At 42.7% G+C, this 25,632-nt stretch overlaps 1 protein-coding gene across 1 annotated transcript in view; it reads right to left on the bottom strand.

Annotated features, from left to right (window-relative positions):
• efnb1 (ephrin-B1) overlaps positions 1–25,632 on the bottom strand; it is a 90,576-nt gene that overhangs the window by 6,863 nt on the left and 58,081 nt on the right. Inside the window, exon 3 of the mRNA XM_015382765.1 lies at positions 5,611–5,703. Coding sequence (XP_015238251.1) covers positions 5,611–5,703 — 93 coding nt within the window. The remainder of the gene's footprint in view (positions 1–5,610; positions 5,704–25,632) is intronic.

The following is a 25,632-nucleotide window of genomic DNA, read 5'->3' as shown; positions in this document are numbered from 1 at the left end:
GACAGACACTATTAAAGGATGGATTCATGAGTCCATCAGATATTCCTGCAGACCTTATCTGCGCCCCAGGCCTGCTCTGAGGGGGCGAGAGAGGAAAACGGAAATGGGGGCTCTTTGGGAGGCAATTTGTGTTTGAGTCCCCAGTGGGAAGCGTGTGTGGCCAAAGACGGGATGATGATAGGAGGGGGGGGCAGACATTCTGGCAGGAAATTTTCTATTTCCAAGCAATTATGGCTAAATCCTGAGATGAAATGAGAAATGATTTGGGTGTGGATGAGAAGAGGATTGGACTACAGTGTCTCTTTCTTCTTCTTCTCTTATTTTGTTCTTGTGTGGGTAGTGGGGGGGCCCCTCCCCCCCCCTGCTCTATCCTCTCCATGTCCTGACCACAGCCCGGCTCGGCGCTGATTGCAGCAGCCTAGCCGCTAGCTGTTGTGCCTTCTCAATAATTGATAAGAGAAGACAGGAGTGAGAAGTGGGAACATTCAGGCATGACAAGGGATGCATGAGGACACAGATCTGACTCACTCTGAGCCCCCCCCCATCCACCCTCGGGTAGTGAGCATGTGCATGCAGCGACCTAATGTTCTGACCCATTTTCTTTCTCCTGTCTGTGCGTGCTGTTTGACATTTTCCTTAGCTAGGCAGACAAGCTACTAACTCAGAAGTGCCAAACCACCAGAAGGAGGGAGGGGCTGCGGGGTGGGGGGGCGGCGATGATCGAGCGGCAGAACGGAGAGACGGGAACGTCAGGAGAGGTAGACGGAGGGGGGAGAAATGCGTGCACGGCAGTGAGTCAACATGTTAGTAATGAGGACGGTGACATGGGAACGGCGGCGTGTTTAGATCCCATTCAGACACTTTTCTTCCCTTTTTATTGTTTGGCAGAAAATAAAACTGCAAAAAATAACAATAAACAGCCGTTTAAGGAATAATTAGAGACATAAAAGGAGTAAACATCACTATTTCATCAAGATTTTATGTAATACGCCCCCGTTAAGGAGGGCTTCATCTTGAAGATCAACAAAATTGATCTTTTTTTTTTCTTATTTGCTTTTAAAAATAAGAAAAAAAACTATGAAATGTGCATTTTAATTCTTCCCCTGATCAACTATGATACAAAATAAAATGCTAACTGCTTTCAGGAAGGCGTACACAGGATGATGAAGACTCAGGAGCAGGTCAGAGACGTGGCTATTAATAAATATTCATTAGAGAAGCAGCTAACTGCTAACTCTGGAGGACCTGCTGAGATCCTGTTGGACAATCTGTTGCCAGGACAACTATTAAGCACCTATCAGCCAGAAGAAGTCCCGCCTCAACTACTTAGTGTTTTTACCTGTCAAATAATGTCCCACAGAATAACAATAAACCTTGTTTGGTGACAAAAGGTGAAAAGAATGATAAACGGCGGGTTGTTTTGCATGGCGCTGAAAATAAATGTTGCTGTAAAGAAAGCTGGGCACGTTTCCTACTGGAATCAATCACCAAAGTACACAGCAGAATGTGCAGAAAGATTGGAAGCGGACATATGGGGGGGGGGTGTTCTTGGCGAGCAGAAGGCACTCAGCTGCAGAGACGGAGGATGTTTGAATCGAACACACAATAACATCTGGGGTCACAAGCGAGCGGGGCTTCACTTTTTATTGTGTTTGCTAAAACAAAACAGTGTGCGGCTGCAGAGGAAGAGCCTCGCGGGGATGTGAATAATGTCTGTTTTCATTATTGATTAGTCTGCTGAGGATTTTTATGTTTAATTTCAGAGAAGAGAAGAAAAAAAATATGCAGACATTTTGCCCTGAGGCACAAGTTCTTTAAGTTTCCTCAAATAGCTAATAAAGGAGAGAAACTGCTCAGATATCACAGCCCCGCAATGGCTCCTGAAATATACATTTTATTTATATATATGTGTGTAATTTGTTAATGTTTTATGTGCATTAATAGAGCTTTAAAAGAAAATCCTGAAAAATAATTTCTCAAAAGGAGAGCAGCCACATAAAGTCCTAAATGCATAATGTCAAAGTACTTTTCTATATGCCACCGTTCTGCGTTAAAGAAAGGACTCATTCTGCGAATTATATCTGACATTTTCAGCACTTTCTGCACTCACAGCCACCAGCTGAATACGAAGAATAGAGAAAAATACCAACGATGTGTTGGAGATGGCCATAATGGAAGCTTAATGGAAAAAAACAATCCCTTAAATGCAGCCGAATCAACGGCGTCCTTAAAACAGCGGCGAGAGCACAATGCATCCCGAATCCCAGACCCAGAAACCGACTCTGAAAGTAGCGGCAGCTGGGCGCTCAGCATCTTTCAGAACAGGGTTTTTAGGACACGTTGACTGGGAGTGACGGCTGCGGCGGGGGCCGTTTCGGGAAACGAGCGCACGGCTCTGCTGGAGTTGAGGAACAGCCTGGAGCCACAGAAGCTGAGAGGAATTTTCCTGGAAGTTTCCTTGGAAATAAGGCGCTTCCCTTTCCACTTCCATTAACCGGAGAATATGGAACCGTTTGTCCTTAATAGCTCTGCGAAAAAGTCATTGTCTCCTAGACCTCACGTGGCGCTGTTGACCCCCCCCCTCAGTCCCTGGCTGCTCAAACTGACCTACATGGAGAGGCTGTCTGTCTCTGGGAGGGCTACATCTGCTGAATGTTGCTAGCATCAGCAGCTTGTTAGTTTCTACTCCTCCTCTGCACGCTCTGCACAGGACACAACGCCGTAATCCTAAATACCTGCTCCCGGATTCCACGCACACGCTTGATTTTATTACAGCGCCTCCCGGTTACAGCGGGATCCAGGGTTCAGTTAGGATGGGGTCGCCGTGGCGGGCAGATGTTCCTCTCAGTGTCTGTTTGCGCTGTGAGGATGGAGGAACTGTTTACAAAGCAACACATCTGTGTACTGTACCCTGTCAAAGCCAGGATATAGAAGTCCGGATCGTGAAGCGGAGCGACGTGGAAAAGGGAAACGCGTGATGCGAACCAAATGCTTGGTCCAAGGATATCTAAACAAAGCTTGCTTGTTTACCTCCAGCGTTTTTTGGATGACGTACCCCGAACCGTCATCTAGAGTACATGGAAACTTCAAACATTAGTTCGCTGCAAGAATCACAGCCGAGGAATATCAGAGAGCACGCCGGGCGCTTGGACGAGGAGTCATTCCACACAGTCATCAGTCATTTGTTTGTTATTTCTTTCAGATTTCTTTTCTACACAATTTGCAGAAACTATTCATTGGTATATTAGAGTCCTTCAACATGTCTGGATCCCCCACAGGGCCGGCTGGGCAGCGAGGATACAACCATCTATCATAACACAGGCCTATGTAATGTTATATCACAGCGGCGGGCCGTTTTCCATCAGTGCAACATGAAACTGCTTCCCTTTAATCACGCTAACTTGCAGATCCTTCAAAATTGAATAACGCTGTTCAGGCAGAAGTCCTGATTATTGATTGGCTGCAAATGCCTGATAGAAACACACTTCCACTGGTAAACAGATTATTATCCTGTCTGGCTTTTAATTAACAACCAGCAGTTTTCGTGAAGTTGCCATCTGGGAGTTACAGTTTAAACTTTCATTTTCATTTCATCTTTCTGGCTGCACAGCGGACCCATGTTTGGCCCCGCTGCCTCGCGGCACAAAGCTCTCCGGTTTGAATCCTGCCCTCAGTTTCCTGGTTGTAGTTGGCGTCTTCTCCCGGTCCATCAACACATTCTGTCCGGGTGACCGATCCGGTAGAACCAACTTTTAAGACAGACTTCGATTTTTTGATAAATTCCAAAAAAGTTAAAATCAATCCACTGGACTTTGTTTCCAAGTTTGAGGACGTTTCTCTTCCATCCAGGAAGATTTTTCAATTCTAAATTTCAGAAATAGCGTTTAGTTCCAGGTTTTATACAGTAGAATCACAAAGTTTTAGTTTAGAAAACATGCAAATAGAAACGGATGAACGGGTCCCCCCCTTTGGAATGGGGGTCGTTTGGCTTCTTTGTTAGCCTGCAATGCCCCATACCTGTCTATGTCTCTGAAAGGGGGGTCGTTAAAGGGAATAGTTGGCCTGGATGAATAGGTGAGGTCTTCTGTTCTCCTGTAAAGGGGTTGGAGCTGCGATGATAGCAGGAAGTGAGTAACTCAATTGCTGCTTTGTAGGTTTTTAAAAGCTGAAATCTAAGTTTAATGTATGGCTTCCTTCACGCCCCTTTTTTGATAAAGCTTCTAGTTAGAGTGGCTCAGGTTATCCTGATCTATCTCTATAGTTCTGCTGCTATAGGCTTAGACTGCTGGAGGACATAGGGACCCCTTTTTCATCATTCTGCTTCATTCTATCTCTATTCTCCCACTCTTGGTCACTTGGCTGTGACTCCATCCTGGAGAGAAATATCAGCTGTGCTGCTGCCATCAACACCTTTGTTTCTAGATGTTGGAGCTTGGCCTGTTTTCCAGTGTAGTCCTGTTTCTCTGACTGTGACTAACTGGATGTGCTCTCTTCATCCTCTGACATGGGAGCTGGCTCGGAGCTCGTCTGCCTGGCTGTGTGTTTCCTGGACGGGGCCGCCTGTGGAGCTGGTTGACAGTTGCCTTTTGTATCTATGCTTCTTTTTCTACGTCTGCTTCTGTCTCCTTGAACCCCAGTGGGCCTCAGCAGATGGCCGCTCACACTGAGCCTGGTTCTGCTGGAGGTTTCTTCCTGTTCAAAGGGAGTTTTTCCTCTCCACTGTCGCTACAAGCATGCTTAGTGTGAGGAATTGCTGAAAAGTCAATGAGTCGATGCAATCAGCTGGTTTTCCTTAGATAGAAAACTTTGAATCAATCTGACTGGATGATCTGGTGAACTGGAAAGTGACCTGAGATGACATGATGTGAATTGGAGCTATAGAAATAAACTGCATAGAACTGAAAAGTTCAATAATATTATAAAACCAAGCAACAAACAGGATATCACTGAAGTTCATTTCTCTTAGCCGCTCTTCCAATAGAACATCCAAACTAGAAACATGCTATTTTAGTAATGTGAAATGTGTGTCATAAGTCAAAAAAATGGCTGCGTGAAAATAAGTGCTTGTCTAAACGTGTCTATATCTACAGTCAGAGTGATAATTAAAAGGCTTAAAGGCAACTGAGACAAACAAGGCGGGACGAGGGCCTATACTTATCTCCACACCGCACTCGGTAAAGAGGAAGGTACGGCAGGAAAAAATATCTCCAAAGCAAGCAATTAATCACTTCTTAGGGCCACACCGTCTCCACGGCAACCATTTGGTCTGAACACATCGTTACCCATCATTGCTAATGATTCAGAGGATGCTGTAGGTGTTAAAAAAAATTTTTATCCTGTAAAATTCATGCTTGTATAATTTCATTTCTTTGAGATGTAAACACAACGATGTTGGTTAAAAACAGGAAAAGTTAGAAGAAAAATGAGGAAACATTAACCCCGCCGGCACACAGAAAGCTCCACAGTCCCAGAGACGGCGTCTCGTTGGACGCTGCTGGCGGACAAAGTCACGGCGACACACACGGCGTTAAATGGAAATGTCACACCAAAGTGAAACATGGCTCCAAGGCAGCAGCGCTCGCTTTGTGTTATACATGTAGGGTGATTTACCTTGCCCGACTTTCATGATGACTTTCATGGCTCGGCTCTTGCACACACCTCCCTCGCGGTTCTCCAGACCCTCGACCGTGCCGTTGGAGGTAGCTGCAGGGGGGGGGGGGGGGGGGGGGGGGGGGGGGGGGGGGGAGGAAAGAGGAGAGATGGTGACACGTTGGTTAATGAGCACGTCCATAACGCACAGAACTAATCAATATTTACGACAAGCTCTGATTAGCTGTTCCAGTGATTAGCAGTTCTCAACCTCAATCAGCCGGCAGCTCCTCTCATTAACACAGCATAGGGAAGCCAAATGAAAGCAGCAACATTGCAGTCCACTGAGGTGGCAAAGAGGAACTTGGTCAGACCTCAGAGTCTGACTGTTTGTTGTTTGTGCATAGCAGAGCAGTGAGGCAGAGCTTGGAAAGCTCCAGCTGCTCCAGCTAACTCCCTCTGGGCCACATGTGTAACCGCTCGCCGGCGGCGCAACAAGCTAAATGCCTCCCTTTAAGTTTGCACGTCCGTTTCTAAATGAGAGCGGGAGCAGGAGGTGTGCCTGCGCTGGTTTTAAGGCGTTGGAGGAGAGTTTAGGGGGTCTTGGCTCGTTTAGCCGATGTCATGGTCTCTTCCGGCGTCACAGCAGAACGGGCGCTCTATTTTCAGGCCCGTGATAATGACCCAGGGAGACAGAGTGTGACTCCGGCCTTAACGCCGAGCGGTTAACCCTGCGGTTGCATGTGTGTGTGTTGGGATGTGAGTCTGGAATTCCCCAAATGATCTCCATGTCCGCTAAGTCTGCAGCTTCCCTTCCTCCAAAACACCTCCCCGCCTCACCCATCCAGGCCACAATCTTTTTCTGTATCTCCAATATCAGCCTCTCCCCCTCCCCTTCCCTCCCTCTTAACTCAATAACCATCTCCCATGGTGATTGCTTCAGATGGCACCCTCGTTATGATGACATGGTCTCAGAGAGGATTCTTATCTAATGACGGCACAAAGAGAAGCAGAAGAAGGAAGGGAGGGAATCTGGGTCCAAACAATTCCCGACAAACACGGGGAATACTAACCAGCACGCCTCAATCAATGTTTCTACATGCGATTACTTGCCATAAACTCATGTATCAAGCTGCTGAAATGCGGCTCTGCAGCTAGAAAAAAAGCTCCTCATCTAGTTGATTCATGTTCTGCCATTCCTAAGTGTTATTAATGCTGACATTCTGTTCTCCCCCTCAGGGATTTCAGCTTTTTTACTTCAGAGACACTGAAGAAAGCCAAATAATGAACAGCACTAATATTGTGTTACGCTATCAGATGGCGCTCGGCCTCTAAATTACGAGGGGAAGCACAACATTTTGCTAGCATGGCCGCAGTGCGTGATAATTTGTGAGGCTCACTGTGATAACATCTTGTCAGGAGCTCTTTGGTGCAATCAACCCCCCCCCCATCAAAACCCTGATGTAGACTCAACACAGCTGAGCGAGGCGGACACTGAAATATACAGGAGAGGCCGGGGCCGCTAAGTGCCGTGGATGAACAGGACATTTTAAATTTACGTGCGACATTAATGCGAGCGAACACTCGTAGCCGGCTGAATGATCTACATCCTGCACTCTAAAAGCTGCAGGCTCAGTTCTCTAAACTAAATGCCGCTTTTAAACAAACACTGGATCAAACGATGGCCGCTTCGTATGTTAGGGAAAGAGAGAAAAGTCACCAAAATGTTTTATTGGAAAGAGAAAAAAAAAAACTCAGAGGTCAGTTATGAAAACAGCTGCAGCATTGCATGGTGTTTAGCAAAAAGAATAAAGAAAAAAATTATTTCTGAGAAAAAAAATACTTAAATTAACCCTAAATAATTAAATAAACATTTAAAATATGGTTGCAAAAACTCATTACCAATTTCAACCTCCAGTTTCAGATATTTTTAGAGGCGGATCATTTTCCAGAGATTCTTAAATTATACAAGTTTAGTTTCCCGACTTTTTGCATCTAAACATGCAAGAATCTGTTATAAAAAAAAGAAAAAGTAAATACTTAAATTTCTCAAACCATGACAAAGACTAAGAAAAGGTTTTCAGTATTTTGTTTGGCGTCTGAACCTCGTTTTAAAAACCACAGAAACTCAAACATTTCTTCCATCACGTCTCGTTTTCTCATTTTCTTACTTTTACAGATCAGAAAAAAATCAAACTAATTCCAGACTTTTTTTTTATCCTTATAAAAACTTCCAATAAAACCAGAGCTCATGTTAACATAAACTCACATAATAATAGATCTGAGGATAACAATGCTTTTATTTTTAAAGAATCCTGAAAATGACGTCTTTTCCTGTTAAACTTTATCATGTAACTCCACTTAAACAACCAGTTTTAACCAGTTTTTAAGTTAATTTATTTATCAAATCAAAACTTCTAGCAGAATTGTTACTTTAAAGTTAAAAACTAATGTATAATTTCAGTTACCTTTTGTATTTATGAGTTGATTTTATCTGATGGTTCGATGTTCTTAGAAACATTAACAAACATTATGAGTTTTTTTTATTACTTCTTTAAATATTTAGGGAATTTTTTGGAGGCAGAAACTTTAATATAAATGAAGCGACTGGAAGAAAAGCAGCGACATCCTGGAGGAACATTCATACTAGTACAACATTTTTTTGAAAAATCAGCTTAAATCTTTTTAAACGACATTTTTTCTAAATTTTTTAAAAGTGATCAATAATTATAATAATTGTGTGCATCTTTCAGCTGCTTTTATTGCTTTCACTCCTTTAATTTGATCCTTTTTAATGTTTAATATCTCTGAGCTGTTTAGCAGTAACCTTGATTTCTTTATAAATGTTTGTAAGTTTTCTTAAAGTTCTCTGGCTTTCTGTCACCTTCCTATAAACTCATTTTCTCGCTCTCATTTACTGGTCAGACGGTTCACACATGGTTATCTGTGCGTCTGCGATGCATAACCATCCAGAGAACGTCTGCAAAATATGAAATTAGGGATGCAGGATATCGGGATTTTGGCCGATATCCGATATCCGATATTTTAAAACTTATGTAGCCGATAACCGATATCGATACCGATGTTAAAGCTGGACAAAAATAAGTAGTCATTGAAAATAGCAGTTTTGTTATCCATTTCTGACACTTTGAAAAATAATATACTCAAATATATTTTCATATGCTGATATCAAATTTTTAAAAACGCGATATCGATCTATTTTACTTTCAAAATCTGGTGAAATTTCATCGTTCTGTTACAAACTCTCGTGATATTTTGCAAATTCTTGTGAGATTTTGTTAGTAAAATAGATCGATACCGCGTCAATATATCAACATATAAAAATATGGCAACGTTTGGTGAATTTTCGGGGGATTTCGTAGCATAACGATGACATATAGCAATATTTCATTAGTAAAAGAGATTGATATGGTGTTTTTAAATGGCAATATATCAGCATATGAAGATATTGGGATATTTTAATGGATCAATATTTTTTCCCTCGTCTTTAGAAGTTTTTAAGTCTGTAAAAAAATAAGTTTTTGAGGAAGAAGAAGAAGAAGTATTTTTTATTTTTTTTTTTTAGACTTTAGAAACTCAGAAGCTGATCAAATATCGGGTTAAATATCGGTGGGGTGGCCGATGTCCGATATTCAGTTTTAAGGCCGATACCGATAGGGGGCCGATTATATCGTGCATCCCTATATGAAATCATCATAATATCGTGATTGTTTTGCTGCATACATCCATGCACCTTTTTCTCCATTTGGCTCATTTTTCTTCTCTGACTATTTGAGCTGATGTAATAAGTAAATTTCTCCACTGTGAGATCAATAAAGTCAATCAATCAATCAACAGTAATGTTGAGATAATTTGAAATGAAATAGTTCCTCCATTTTAATTTTCAGCCTGATTAAAGTAGAGTTTCTGCAGCAAATGGCCACAGATGATCCTGAATGCTAAAACTTTTCACCTTCGAAGAGCAGAAGGGAAACGTGATCAAAGAAAAAACAAACTGTGGGCGTAACTGATGGGGTCGTCACGTTTTTTCTTTAGAAATATTGTTCATTTTGGATGGATTTCTGCTGCTGCTACATTTAGACACAGCAGGCAAACCTGTGGCAAGCCGGGCGATGGGAAAGAAGGAGAAGACCATGAGAAAAAGAGAGCAGAGAAAGTGTGGACTGCTGGAAGAACTGCGGTGAACTGGTGAAAGAAAAGTGAAATGGCGTGCTCAAAGATGACCCTGCACATTTAGAGGATGTTTGGCTCAACCTGCTGCTGTGAAGCAGGATTCTCCACCATGAACAGAATCAACAATAAATCTGGATCCAGGCTCAAAATGAGCTCCTTGATATGTGCTTGAGAATGGCTTAGTCTCCGGTTAAACCCAGGTTTAAAGCCTTGCAGGGCAGCCTAAAGCCCACTGCCAACATTAAGACAGAAAAAAGAAAGAAAATAACAGGAAATTATCAATAAACCAAACTGAACGGTTGTTATTCTCTACTTCAAAAAAACACTTTAGATTTTAAAATGCAAATATTTTACCATTTTAATATTTTAATGTTTACATTTTAAGAAGATTTTATTTATTTTTGTATTTTTCTTTATTTAAATATTAAATGTATAAGATGGCTGCATAAAAACCTCATTTTATTTAGTGTTAAATTCTGTTTATATTAACGGATTATAATTAAAAATGTCTCCAAACCTTTACTGGTTGATTTTCTTTTTTTTCGTACCCTGCTGGTCTTTAATTGGTTAGCGCTGCTATAGAGGCTGATTAGGAAGGAGTTTTCTTTGGTTTTCCTGGTTATCATTTAATTTTTTTATTTAATATTTTTGGGCTGAGCAGGTTTTTTTTTTATACCATGGATTCGTAGATTCTAATTAAGAAGTCCTGAACTGTTTGAAGTCATCATCAGAGAGGTGAGCAGGCGCTGACACACGTATTATAACCTCATCTGTGATTTATCACAACTTTTCTTTCTCTCCTTTTTTTTTTACATTTTCTGAGTGTTACAGAAAAAAAGAAAAAACTAGAACCTCTTTGAAGCTCAAAGGCGCCGGAATAATCTGACTAGGAGTGAATTTTATCTCCACTCAGGGAGAGCAAATCTTCTCAGTGTTAACTTACTCCTGTCGTCTAAATGAAGTATTCCTTCAGGCTGCAAAGGGCCTCTGCATTGCTGATGTGGCATAATGATAAGTTGGCCCTTTAATGCTCCTGTTTAGCCCGACGTCTGAAAGGGAGCTGCATTGATAAAGACCGTGGCTTCACATGTTGTTTGCATTCAGACCATGTACAACATCACATAATTCAAGCCATTACTGTACCGCTGGAACTTCATAATCTGATTAACTGTGTCCGATCATAACCACATTTCCTTCTGCAAATCCATCTTTTAAGGAGAGTTCAAGATGGAAATCAAGTGCAGGAACCAACTGTTACGTGAACTCAGAAATGTGCTGCAAATCATCGAGCAGACCTGGAGACTCTGATGCCTGTTTGCCTCGGCTGATTTCGGTTTATTCACATCTATCACGTCACGAGATCAGGCTAAAACTGTGCCAGCCCTGTTTGTCAAACTCCCTAACCCCATTCCACAACAAGAACCAATGCCAGCTGTATTTTTTATTATTTTTTAATCTAAAGCCTCTCAATCTATCTTCTCTTTCAATTTCCCCCCGTTTCTGTCTCTCCCTCTTCCTCCGGTTTTATCCCCGAGCGCTGACGTTAATCCAAATCTGGATTTCCAGATATTAAAAGGCCAGCAGTCATGTCGCGTTTTGGAGGGAGGAAAGTGGGGAATTGGGTCTTCCTGTTTGTCTCGGCAGAGATAAAAACACAAGGGAGGAATGAAGGAACGACAGGACGGAGAACAAAGGCAGGACTGCTACGCCGCTTATGATTGAGGGGAACAAACTCAGCGGTCCAGAATACCCAGAAGAAGCGGTCATTGCATGAAGGAATGCTGCGTTTTTGAAAGAAAGCGGCTGGCTCCCAGAGAGGGGGGGTTTGTGTGATTTAAGACCCTCTTTGAGGGGCGTGGATCGTTGGCCACAGAGTGACTAGTGGGAGAACAAAAGATCTACAGCTGCTGAAGTCATAAGAGAAACCAGGTGCCAAATGTTGATGTTGGGAAATATCTACAGCATAAATACATGAGCCAAGAGCAAAGCTCCTGTTCCAGTTCAACACATGTTCATCTACTGAACATTAGCTGCAACATAACATGAGAGCGGGGGGGTTCAGGATGGCTGAGGTGAGGCTCTGGTGAAACACTGAGAGGTTTGGACTGGTTGGTCCTGAAAGGCTAAAGCTAACGGCTAACCCCCCCTCCCTTTTTAACATTCACATCTCTGTGCAGACATCAGCAATTTCCACATGGACTGTTGACAGCAGGAGGGACGGCTCAGTGAGGTGCTATGAGGAGCTGCCTCTGATCTCATTTATTCACTGGATCGCCTGTTGGTAGTACGGCTGCCATATTGGTACTCCCTAGTTAGGTCGAAATGTAAACAATCCGTGCCTGCAGCATCGATCAATGATGGTGTTCTCGTTTTCAGGGGGACTGAAGACTTTTAGAATAAAGATAAAGTCATTGCTTTGCAACACACTGGCTGTTTCATAGCATCAGTAGATTAACTTTAAATTATAATAAAACAATCTGCCCATCACATTGCATAGTCATTATAAAGTCTATGAAGTCTCTAAATCATGTAATATAACATATTATACAATCGATCACAATAAAATTAATGTGTTAATGGAGCAAAAATAATATAGATGTGTCTAAAGCGCTACATTGATGATGTACATGGATTTATTACATTGTTACGGTTATTACATCTTACGTCTGATAATGCATGCTCTATATATATATATATATATATATAGGGGTCAAATGTTTCAGTTGCCTTTTTTTATGTATCTAACTTGCAATATATTTCAGCACATGACTTTTTCAAATGAGAAATACAACAAACACATAATACAAAAACTACATCATCATTTACTTAATAAAGAATTACTATATTGACATTTTACAGTGAATGACTTTCTATTTCCTCTACTTTCTATTTTCTAACTCAGCCAATGTCTCCAGTCAGTCTGAGACTAATGTTAGTCTGCAGACTAAACTAAAGGATCCATCGGCTATAGATGGATTTATTCCGACTGGGAAATGACCAGTGGAACGTCTTCCTGCAGAAAGGAAACTGCTGGTTTTAGCAGCTAAATGGCATTTTCATGGGAGTGGGGAGTACCAACATGGCGGTTCACAGTGAATATATAGAGATCAGTGGGAGGTGCTATGAGGAGACGTGTCTGCGGTTCTGCCGCTGAGCGGTTCGACACATCACATGCTAAGGCCAGAGCGAGAAGTATGTATGTAGAGCTGCTGAATGAGGTCACTCAGGTGGTCCTGGGAATAAAGCGCCCCCCCCATCCACATTATGAATCATCCGCTGCTTATTATTCCTGTCCTGGAGGAGGGGGGGGTGCTTTCACACATAGCAATAGGCTCAGTGTGGAGCTAGCTGCAGCAACATCTGCCCAGAGCACAGGCCAGGGGACGGATGCAGCGCATGTGGCAGACGGAGAGCAGGTTGTTTAATGAGAATGTGGATGAGAGGTGACATTCATTGGCTGCCTCCAACCCACAGCATCCAGACTCCCAGAGAGGGAAAGCGGTCGGCACGGTAACCACCAATAATGTCTACATTTCCCCAAAAAGGAAAATAGGAGATAAATACATAAGCGGGCAACAACCACCATCGGATCACTCTCAGTTAGTGTCAAGACAAAAAAAAACAGCGACAGAGCTCAGCGCTGCTTCATGCATATCCAGGAAAACAGTGTGTGTCTGTGTATCAAGCAGAGCATCACAATAAAAATGTCCATTCCTCATAGCTGCCTTTCCCCTATCTGGCTTTTTGTTTACATTATCTGAGTACGACTGAAGTGCTGAGAAGCAAAGGAGCCTATTTGCACAAAATATTTCACTCCTGAGCGAGCACAGGGAGGGTTAGATTGGGTTTATATTCCTGATTCCAGAGATAACCCTCCCCGACAGACCTGGAACACACGCACCAAACGCAGCAGCACGTAGACATGCATGTGGAAAGAGCACGCATGCAGACTGAGGCTGACAGACTGGAATAATACGGGGGGGATCTGGATGTTTGCACTTTGAACCTTTTCTAATCCCAAGTATTAGGGCCTGGCTAAAGCCTGATTATAGTGGAATGAAATGGATCTAAATAGATGTCCTAGCCCATCAGACTTCCATTTCTTTTGTCCCAGAAATAGGAATGGAAATCAGTAATCAACCTCCGGCCCTCCCTCCCTCCCTCCCTCCCTCCCTCCCACAGCCTCGTCTGCAGGTTTGACGTGAGCCTGGAAGATTCGTTTAGACTTTTTTTATCATCTCGGACGAGTCGGCCGCTCTCGGTTCGGCCCGTCTTTCCTTTTTTCTCTCTGCCTCATGCTTCTCTGTCCTAATAGAACCTGGCAGACAATATGATATCGTCTCAGTTTCAACGCTTGATGCACACATTTTTTATGCTAGTTTGTGTATCTGATATTGAATTTGGGTTAGAGCTGATGGTTCTGAGTAATGAGGGCTGACACTGGTTTTCCTCTGGCTCTTTGGGTTGCTTTAAGCGTGGCCACGCTCAGACCCTGATGTCACCGCGCGCCGCAGGTCGCCGGCAGGGTCAAGGTTTCTCCACCTAGCTGCCATGCATGCAACTGTTGCTCTGCTCCCCTGAGTCGCTCCTCAGCCAGAGGGGGAGCTCCTCTCCCACATCCTGATCAGTCTACGTCCCTCACACAGCTTTCCTCATAAACATCCCATCTCTGATACAAAGGCAGCAGATACACTGGAAACATCATCTAGAAATAAGTTAAACTTTCTTAAATTACGTGGATTTACCCTTAATTTGAGTGTTTTGATGACATGATCTGCCAATGGAATCAGTATTTTACTCTTAAAATAAGATATTTAGATAAAATGCATGTTTTCTTATTTCAAATGTATTTTTTTTTTTGTTCCATTGGCAAAATGTCTCTTTTATTTCCTCAATCCAAGAACAAATGCACCTTTTTTAAGAAAAAAAAGACTAATATATAGATTTTTTCCAGTGTAAATGTTATCCTGATGGATGCTTGGAACATGAGAATTTTAAATACTTTTATATCAAAAGAATCTATGGCTCACCTTTGTTGCCCCCGTTTACTCCTAGACCCCTAAAATAAAACTCAAAGCAAGCAGCTGCTTAACATCTCATAATAACATTAGCGGTTTGGAGGAACGATAGAGAACAGCGGTGAAGAGACGCCATCATAAGGAACAAGAATACGTCAGAAAGTTTTAGAGGAGTTTAAATTTAGGCTCAGGTTCTAATCAAGTGTGCTGAACTTTAACTTAATCCGTCCTAATCTGCTGCTACAGCATCGATCAGAGGAGCAGTTAGGAGGAAAGTAACATTACAAATCATTCTGAGCCCCTCATCATGGCGACACATGGTGGTGGCAGCGTCATGTTGCGGGGACTTTGCTCCACAGATAACAGGGAAGATAGATAGAGCTAATTAGAGCTTTATAGAGGCAATTTAACCAGATCATCCAGTCAAATTGGTTCAAAGTTTTCTATCTAAGGAAAACCAGCTGATTGCATCGATAATAAAAAGTATCAACCAGCTCCACAGGAATATATCGGCCCGGTCACACCTGATAAAACGCACTAAGAGCTAAAAATGACGCCACCCGTCCAATCAGCAGCAGCAGAAGACGGCTCTAAATGTTGACCGATGGAGCTGAATACAAATACACATCACCCAATCAAATACATTCTAAAAGTACAAGTTAATCTTTTCTCTAATAAAATACAGGCTGAGTTACATATATGATGATTTACTAATAGAGTTTTTAGTGATAATATACATTATTTTAAATAAAGTTTGAGGTTTTTCCACAATCAATAATGACTCCAGTTAAAGGAAGTCAACCGACACCGGAATAAACACACACCCACACACACACACACACCCACACACCCACACACATGTTGTGTCACAATATCCTTGTGGGGACCTTCCATTGGCTTCCATTCATTTCCCACCAATTTATATGCCCTAACCCTAACCATTACCGACACATACCTATCCCTAAACCTAACCTAAACTCAATTCACACCTTAGTCCTAAACCTAACCCCCACCCCAAGAAGAGAAACTTTCCTTATGGGGACCAGTTGTTGGTCCCCACAAGTACCTATGAGTCCCCAAAATGTAGCATATTCCTAGGAAATTGTCCCCACCAGGTATCAAAGACATGGCCACACTCACACACACGCACACACACTGCCCCACACACACACACACCCATACACACACACACACACACACAGGCTGTCTGAATAGCCCAAAGATCAGGCGGGACTTAAAAGCTCCTCCAGCAGCAAAATTACAGGGTACCTCTAAATCCTCTCTGCAAAAAGCACTATGCTATAACATGGGGGGGCGGGGGCGCTTTGGAAATAGAGGTGTGTTTTTATGCATGCATGTATGTTAGGGAGGGAAAGGTTTGAACTGTATGGGAACACAGGGAGACGAGGGGCAAGACAAGATGCAAATGCATTAGAGTTTTTCTTCTTCTCTTTTTTTAAGTTCAGAAAAAAGTGCAGGAGTGAGACCTGATCGGTTTGATGTGTGGTGCTGACATGATATTGTGCTTGAGTGTGGGTCCCCGTATAGGACAGTCGTGCGTGCATATGTCTGCAAAAAGAATATGGAGGTGATGAAGTGAGGGGCTGAAGGGAGGAGGTTCTGCAGAGCTGAGTTTGGAAAGAAGAAGAGGTGGGAGGTGATGGCTCTCTGTTTAAGTGAAGGAAGCATATGTGCTTTGGATTGCATGCATGTGTGTGTGAGTGTGTGTGTGTGTGTACGCCAGCTTTCTTCTCTCACTCACACTCTGAATTCCTCTTAAACGCTCCATTAGACTCCTTAAATGTGTGTTCTTTGGATGCCGTGCAGCTCTGAATAACTGCTGGAAGCTGCACTGTGTGGGTATTTGAGCTTATCTGAATGCGTCTTCCCCTCAAAACGCACTTTTTAGACATTTTCATGAACAGATCCATCTTTTTTTCCCAGTGATTGGATGTGTGTGGTCCGTGGACATCAGTCAGTACAATCCTCACTGCCAAGCAGAGAGCTGGGGCATTAAGGCCTTGTACAGCCAGCAGCGCTGGGCGAGAGCTTCAAGTCTACTCATGACAGCTTTTAACCTCTGCAGAGGACCTGTCAGCAGCTTCCAAAGTGTCTTTTTTTGTAGCTCCAAGAGAGTGAGTCTCTGTGCGAGACTCTCAGCCTGCAGTCAGAGTGAGATTCAGCATCACTTCACCGAAGGCGTCACCTCTACAGCCGATGCTTTGGATCCAGCCTTTTTCCACTCTGTTTCCTTATCCCTCAGCATGCTGCAGCCCAGCACAGAACATCCACACAGATCCACACGCTGGCTTTGGACTCTATCTTCAAGGGGCTTTTTCTGAGGTTACATATGTGTGCCGAATTTCTCAAACTTGGATCAAAGCAGGAGCTGCGGCTGACTGTTCCTCCTGAGGACACGGTGGATTTTAGCCACGTTCAGCCGTAGCTGCTGGATGAATATTAGTCATGTTGAATGAAACACAGTCCCATAATTAGACCCGAGCTAATTCCACTGAAACTGAGCGCTGCTGATATTTGCCAGTCTACAACGGCCACACCCTCAAACAAACACAGTTTCCTTAAGCAACGGCAGCTTATCTGTCACCTGATACGCTGTCATGGGGTCAAAAGGGCCAAAGGGTGGCGTCAACATGGACACCACCCTTTGGCTTTAGGTGATGTCATCATTTTTACAATGGTTTTCTTTCTAACCTGAATAAAAGTGAAACAAACGTAATGATTTACAGCCGGTTAAAGAAATGTAAGAATGTGTTAAAAAATCAGCCTTCTGACGACTTTCATTCCAACATCTCAACTCTTTTTTTATTACTATTATTATTATTTATTTATCATTATACTTTCACTGTTCTTGTTTATTTTGTTTATTTTTGTATTACCTCCATTTATCCACTCCTACTGGATTGGTGCCCAAAATATAAATATGAGTATCATGCCTCCTTGTAATGGAAATGATTTAATCTTTCTCTGATGCTCTTAATAAAAAAAAAAGGAATAAACTGTATAAAATATGTAAAATATGTTTTAAATCATTATATTAAGTCTCCTGGACATTTTAAATCAAAACAATCCAAAAATTTTAACATTTGCATTTTTCAGCCAAAATGGCCGACTTCTTTTTGTGACGAATCTTTCTGATCAAGGGAGCCGGTTTACAGCCTTTTTTAAAAACATTTTTTTTATACAAACATTCATATAAAAGATTTTCTTTACGATCCTGTTGTGTCAGATTTTTTTTTTATTTTAGCAAATGTTGAAGCTTTTAAAAGTCAATTCATCTGACATGAAAAGAAACAACATTTAAAGGTGGCGGGGCTGCAACTACTGATTATTTTGCAAATCAATTGATCTGTCAATTATTTTATCTATTAATCAATTAATAATCAGATAGCCAAAGGTTCCTAAAAGAAGAGTTTTTAGGAAATTAAAGCAATTAAAGAAATTTTCCACCTGAGGACTTCTGATAGAACTGATTGTCGGATGATTTTTTTCAAAAAATCTTAAATGCAAAATGTTTATAATTTTTTTTAACATTATTAGTATAATTACTGCTCTAAGTAATCAATAATCAAGTAAATTAAATACTTAATTATATTATATAGTCTAAGTCTACATACAGACTCAGTCAGGGAATCATTTAACACACAGAGCCAAACATTCAATGAAAAATGAAAAAGTCATTTAATTCTACTATTGGCAATTATCATAAAGGTAAAAAAAAAATAAATAAATAAATAAATTGTGATTAGGACCCAATATGGCCGACCTCACGGCAAAAAATTGAAAAATAAAATAATTATTTTTTCTTGGATTGAGGAGGTCAGTGAGATGCTTAGCAAATGGAACAAGACAAATTATATTTAAAATTAATAAAATAAAACAAAGCAATTGCATTCATTCGATTGGCAGATCATCTTATTTACCAGCTCAAATTAAGGGTTAACAAACTTATTTTAAATTTTTTGCAGAGCTTACGGTGGGTTAAAGCAGTGATCCTATGCCGGGGCTACTCGTACCCCTAGTGGTCAGACAGTGCATTGCAAGGGGTGCATCAAAAAATGTTATTTCTTATGTATTAAGATAAAATAAAAAAGGGCTCTAATCTGTTAACATTATGAGGACCCAAGTAACAGACTAAACATTTTTTCTTATTTATTTGAGTTCACCTTCAGCTTTGACATAAAGACCAAGCAGAGGAACAGACTGGATCAGATGGTTATCGGAGCAGCTCAGATGTTTTGATGAAAACAAATAAAATTAATTAAATTAGTCTGACTTTAAGTTTTGTCCCCAATTCATCAAGTTTAAATATATTTATACGGGGGGGAGCTCCAGTTTTATGAATATGGGTTTTTAATAGGATTTTATTTAGCATTTATTCTAATTCTAATTGTGTTGTTCTCTATTTGAGATGTAAAAAATAAAATGCCTTAGAATTAAATGCTCAAAGATTAAGTAAAATAGTTCTTATTATATAATCAGTTATTGGACAATCTGATATTATTGATATTTTTGATGCTCTATAGGGAAAACGAGTGAAAAAAAGCGTTGAAAAGCACTGAGTTAAAGGAACACATCCAGGAAGAGTTTTACATATGAACTAATTTCCATCACTTTATGGGAAACTGGTCGACATGGCTGCAGTTTAGGGCTTCAGTAGAAACATATTTACTTTCTGCTTCCTTAACAATCTCAAATCTCCGTGACTTTTCAAAATGCTCAGAGATACAAGAAGGAAACTTCAGCTCATAATAGAGGAAAAAATAATCTTTGCTGCTTTAAACAAACCAAAGCTGCAGGAACCCAAACGCCACTAATGGTTGTTGGCATTGCCAAGTCAATAGGTTCATGGGGGACGTTGTCCAGCATGCAACTCGTCTTAGTTCACATGGAAACATCCTCATCTGATAACCAGAGGCTGTAATGTTGTGTGTTGAGAAACTGGGTCAGAGAGGGAAAAAAAACTGCATTTCACCTTCCTATTTCTGTGAGCTAAATAGGGGTGCAGGATGTCAAAATAGCAGTTTCCCTCTTTCTGTTGGGTTTAGGGCACACCTCCAAGAGAAGAAGACTTCTGCCTGCCCAACATTTTTCATAGCATAACGTGAAAGTGGTCTGCGAGGCTCCAGCCTAGGCGGAGCAGATTTATGGGCAAAGTTTAGAGAGTTTCTGGGAATGTTCAGGCCTCGAAACAAGCAATTGGTGTGACATGAGAAGAAAAGGAAAAATAAACACCCCTTAACGGCGCGTCCGCATGCACAGACCCACATGTGTCGGATGAGTCGGAGATAAAGGATGCAGAATAACAGGAGGACCTTGGGGAGCGGGACCAAGTCATCCGTCTCAAACAGGAACAGACTGAGCGCGCTCCAACATGACATGATGTGGACAGACTCATTTTAAAGCACATCGTTTCCTGACTCTCTCCAGCGACTCCCGCCCCGCCTTTACCCCCCCCGCTCACACAACCGATGCTCAAGGTGTGAAAGCTCTCCTCCAGGCTGAAACCCACACAACCTGACAGGTGCACAGGAAGGGAGCTTCTGCATTCAAACTCTGCACCCCGAGGCTGCGAGGATTCACTGATTTTAACGCTTCAAGGTGATGCAAATAGTATAGAAGGTATGCGACACGGCGCCAGCACCCCAAGCACATCTAATATTAATTTCAGAACCGTAATAACCGACTGTAAAATGAAAGCCTGCAAAGACGGAGCCGCTCCCAACATGGAAGGCTTTTAGGTAGCAGTTTGAACTTTGCCAGCTATTTTAGTGGTAATGTAGTGTGTTTCGTTCTGCCAGTAGCCCACACAGTCCTCCCTAATGACAGACTAGCTAATTGGCAGTAATGGCTCTTTGCACCGATATCATCAAGCTGCAGCCCTGGAAAACCCCAACAGTTTAAAGCAAATCACTTGCAGGCTAGAAACTGGGAAAAGGGCCCAAGGAAGTGACAGCGGCGGCCCTTATATCAGCCCGTCGGTGGCTCTAAAGAAGAGCTGCTGGTTCAAATCCTACAGAGCTTCCTTTTCTCGTTTATTATTTTAAAAAAGGCGACGCCGCCGTCTCCTCCAGAGCTGCATTAAGTCGCCTTAGATGAGCCAAACAAACAGGTGAACAAACACTCCTTTAGTGACACACTGCTGCTCCCCCGACCTCAGATGCTGCATCATTTGACAAACAGCAGTTGAAATGTTGCGTGTTGAGAAGAGTAAGTCAAGGAGAAACTGGGTCAGAGGAGGGGGGGGTGGCATTTCACCTTCCTATTGGTTAAGCTAAAGGTTAAGGAAGATGCAACACATGCTGAGGCGCAGACGCACTCCAAACACGAGCTGCAGAAGCTAAAGGTTAATATTGTTGTGGGAGTTGCTGCTTTGCTGTTTATCTCACTTCCCAGCATTATGTCTGGGTGCGTCGGGCTTGTTAACAACGCGGGCGGCTAAGCAGGCGCACTCGCCTTCATCCTCGTTAAAGCAGGGAGGGAGCTGTGCTTCGGCGTTTCATTAATGGCATCACAGTTGCAGCTTTTTTCTGCCCTGTCACAGAAACGGTGGGCCAGACGCCCGCTGTTTCTTTTTTCAGCAACTGCACATTAATCTACTAATCGACAATCAGTCAGCATGACTTTTAAACCTGTAGTCCAGCTCCCAGCCCCTCGTCTCGCCGCCGCCCATCCATCCTCATTTGTGATGAAGAACTCTGAGTTGACTAATCGCCTCCTGCTGCCGCCGTATCAAACTCAAATCCATCTCTGCAGAATTTATATCACTTCAGTTTTTTCTCCTGTTGTCACTTTAAAGCCAGAGACTTAAATCTATTTTATAGATAAACCAGGTACAGAAATGTTTAAATGGAAAGAAAAATAATTGCTGGTTTTCTGACATTTTTTCCTATTTTCCTAAAAATAAAAATGCAATTACTACATTTCCAGCTGCGAATAGAGGCGGGACTAACAGGGTCCGCCTCATCAGGTTAGAACCAATCAAATAACTACAGATGTGATACAAAAAATCCAAGCTCACGAATTCTAACTAATGCTCAGCTTTTCCTAAAGGTTGTGCATTAAGATCCAGACACGTTTTCTGTCACTAATAGAAAAAAGGCATAATGGGGCCACCACCATGTTTCACCATTGGCATGGTCTGTTCACAATGCTCGCTCTTCTCATAGTAGCTTCATCTGGTCTGTTCCTGTTTGGCTGTGACTCCATCCTGGAGAGAAATATCAGCTGTGCTGCTGCCATCAACACCTTTGTTTCTAGATGTTGGAGCTTGGCCTGTTTTCCAGTGTAGTCCTGTTTCTCTGACTGTGACTAACTGGATGTGCTCTCTTCATCCTCTGACATGGGAGCTGGCTCGGAGCTCGTCTGCCTGGCTGTGTGTTTCCTGGACGGGGCCGCCTGTGGAGCTGGTTGACAGTTGCCTTTTGTATCTATGCTTCTTTTTCTATGTCTGCTTCTGTCTCCTTGAACCCCAGTGGGCCTCAGCAGATGGCCGCTCACACTGAGCCTGGTTCTGCTGGAGGTTTCTTCCTGTTCAAAGGGAGTTTTTCCTCTCCACTGTCGCTACAAGCATGCTTAGTGTGAGGGATTGCTGAAGAGTCAATGAGTCGATGCAATCAGCTGGTTTTCCTTAGATAGAAAACTTTGAATCAATCTGACTGGATGATCTGGTGAACTGGAAAGTGACCTGAGATGACATGATGTGAATTGGAGCTATAGAAATAAACTGAATAGAATTGATTTGATTTTTCAGGGTGATGTCGTACGGACGTATGGACGTTTTCTCCAACAAACAGCATATTGCATGATCAGAGCAGCTTCTTCTATATGAATGCTGCATCTTAACATCCCTGAAGCATCATCCTATCTTGTCCACACAAAGAAAAACACTTTGAACTGAATTGATCGATAAAACTTAAACATACAGCTGAGCGTTTGTTTGTATTCTGTTAATTATATGTTCTTTAGATTTGACATGGGAGCGCTCTGTCGGAGCTGCAGCTAAACTCCATGTTCCCAACGATCTGCAGAGAGAGGACTCCATCTAAATGCAGTTTTTATAGCGTGCCATTATAGTAAGAGATAATTAGTAAGTCACTCATGTTCCATGGAAAACTACTGTTACCCCTTTGTTTGCACCGCTATTAACTAAATGAGGGGTGGATGCACCATGCAGTTAGCCTAAAACGTCTATTTTAACTGATATTTAACATTGAAACCTTCACTGCAAAGCAAAGTGGCTGCTCACAAAGAATACGGCTCCTATTATCTTATTACTTTGCCTGGTGAGAATGCCTTTGTACGAAGCTTAGCAAATAATAAATCCCAGTAAGTATTAGTGGGTGGTACTGGTATGGTCATGTTACACATGTGCAATCAGCTGACAGATGTATACAGAAGGCCTCCTAGCGAGCTTGTTTCTCAGCAGGAGGCTCATTGAAGTTTTCGTCTTGCTTCATTTGCACTGATAATCACACGAGGTGAACCGCGGTTCAGCTGCTAAATCCCAGCTGATGATAAAATGGATCCCGCCCCTCCCCTGCATCCCGTTTGTCTTCTCCCCGGCCTTTTGGAGCTGTCTGAGAGGTGATTTGGGACTCTAGACTCCAGAGAGGAGTCGATCCACCTAAACGTCCGTCCAGCCACAAATCAGCGTGATAAAAGAAGCGCTGGGATGGATCGGAATGCGTGGAGATAGTCACGGCATGTCAAAGGGCACGGGCTCTGAAAAAATACCAACTGACTAGGGAGGTCATTTGGATCGAAATCCCTCCTGAGGGAAACCAGAGCTTAGGCAACCGGGAGGGGGGGGGTAAACAAACCGAATGGTGGCGGATGAAATATCTGGAGCACGGAGCTGTCCTGCGGGTGCATGTTAGGGCGGGTACGCTTTGTGCAACATTTACGTAAATGTTTGATTTAGTGTGCATGAGTGTGAGTCTCTGCTGGCACACTGCATCCATTCATCGTCCACAACGAGAGGGGCTTCATTTTCCCTGACCTTTTCAGCTCGGCCTCCGGAAGAGAGTTATGACAGCAGAGCCAGCCTTGTGTTGCACAGCACAATAACTAACATCAGCGCTGAGGAAACAAACAAACAAACAATAACTCCCCCCGCAGGCTCAGGGCTTCCCCTCTCAAACAGGTGAAACTGGATGAGGTGTTCAAAGAGCGAGGGAGCGCCGCAGTGGAGTGGAATGGATGGGGGACGGCCGCTCTGCTGAACTTTTTCAGCTAAAACACAGAAGAATGGGCGCCAATCAGCCAAATCCAGCCGATCTGAGCAGGGGAAGCAGTCAATGGCAATCAATGACATCTATGCCTGCAATATTCTATGAACAAATAGCTGCCTAATTGCCTGAGCGCCATATTAGAGCAGAGAGCGGCAGTGAAGGCTGGGAGAGACAGAGGATGTACTTGTTATGGAGGAGAGAGTTGATGTCAGCCCATCTGCTGTCCACAGATTCAGAATCTGCAAGGCGGACAGGGATAGGTGTGTGGGCGCGCACACGTCCCCATGCGCACTTTCCTTATTTAGTTCTGGACGCCGACGTGTGCCCAAATCCCCCGTGAGGGAAACTACGATACCTGCTGACATGTTAGAGGAGCTGACTGCAGCCAGCATTGTTTCCAGTCAGAGCGGCCCTGATGCACAGCGACACACATGAACACAGACACGTGTTGACAAGAGGATGGAGAGGAAAACATGCTGGAGGGGGACAGGGAGTGTGTAAAGCACCAGAGCTCCCAGCGTGCTTCCAAACCTCAGCCAGGCTTCTCCAGCCTTGGGATGAAAGATGCCCCCCCCCCTCTGCTAGTCGCCCAAACCCCAATCAGAGAGCAGAGCCGACCGCATGGAGGAGGGCTGCTGATTGCGCCCTAATGCTCTCAAAGCCCGTACATCCACGCATGTGCGCTCACACGCTGATTACGTCCAACCGCCCGGCTGCTCCTCTCTCCTCGCCTCTTATATCGCTTACACTGTAAACCCGCGCTGATCAGGGATCAGCGTTTTTGGCACAGGGGCGCTAAGAGAGTTCAGAAGCTTAACCTCGCCTTGGAGAGCGAGGATCCGGACGCCCCGCGCTCTCACCAACCCGACCCAAAGGCAAATAAACAGATTAAACTGTAAAAATGTTGAAACTATTTCCTGAAGAATCCGTGACGCAGAGAGACGAGGAGGGAGGAGAAGGAAAATAGGTAGAGTGGCTTCGTTTAGGTTTAATGAAGTTAAACCAGGTGAAAGTTAAATGTTTCCAACTCTGGATAGAGCAGATTGTTGAACGGAAACATATTTTTTTCATTTTAAATGCAAAATAATTACATAGTTTTTACAATCTTTGTAAAAATTTAACCGTGTTTTTTTTTTCTGAAAATAAGGAGGAAAGGTAGATACTTTTTCAAATGGAACAAGACAATTTACATTTAAATTAAGAAAAAAACAATTGCATTGTCTCATTTCACCTGGATATTATCTAATTATTTTATTTCAAGAGTAAAAATACTCATTCCATTGGCAAATGCTTGATTTAAGATAGTTTTATGCATTTCTAGATTGTTTTTGCAGTGTAAGTAGGTCGTTCTATCAGCTGAAGGCATGTTTTATATTCTCTACACTCCAGTTAACCGTTAAAGGAAAAGTTCAGTCAGCAGGAATAATCAACGGATCATTATTTTTACATAAAACTATGAACTATGATGATATGATTGCGTTGATTTCAATGATTGCGATCACTGAGTCAGGGAGCGGCCATTTTTGCCCAAATATAGTAACCCCTCCCTCCTGCCATCTTCCAGCAGTGACGTCACGGTG

Source organism: Cyprinodon variegatus, unplaced genomic scaffold (genome assembly GCF_000732505.1).
Source record: "Cyprinodon variegatus isolate N-32 unplaced genomic scaffold, C_variegatus-1.0 Scaffold13, whole genome shotgun sequence".
Taxonomy (NCBI): Eukaryota; Metazoa; Chordata; class Actinopteri; order Cyprinodontiformes; family Cyprinodontidae; genus Cyprinodon; species Cyprinodon variegatus.
This window is presented reverse-complemented; position numbering and strand designations above follow the sequence as displayed.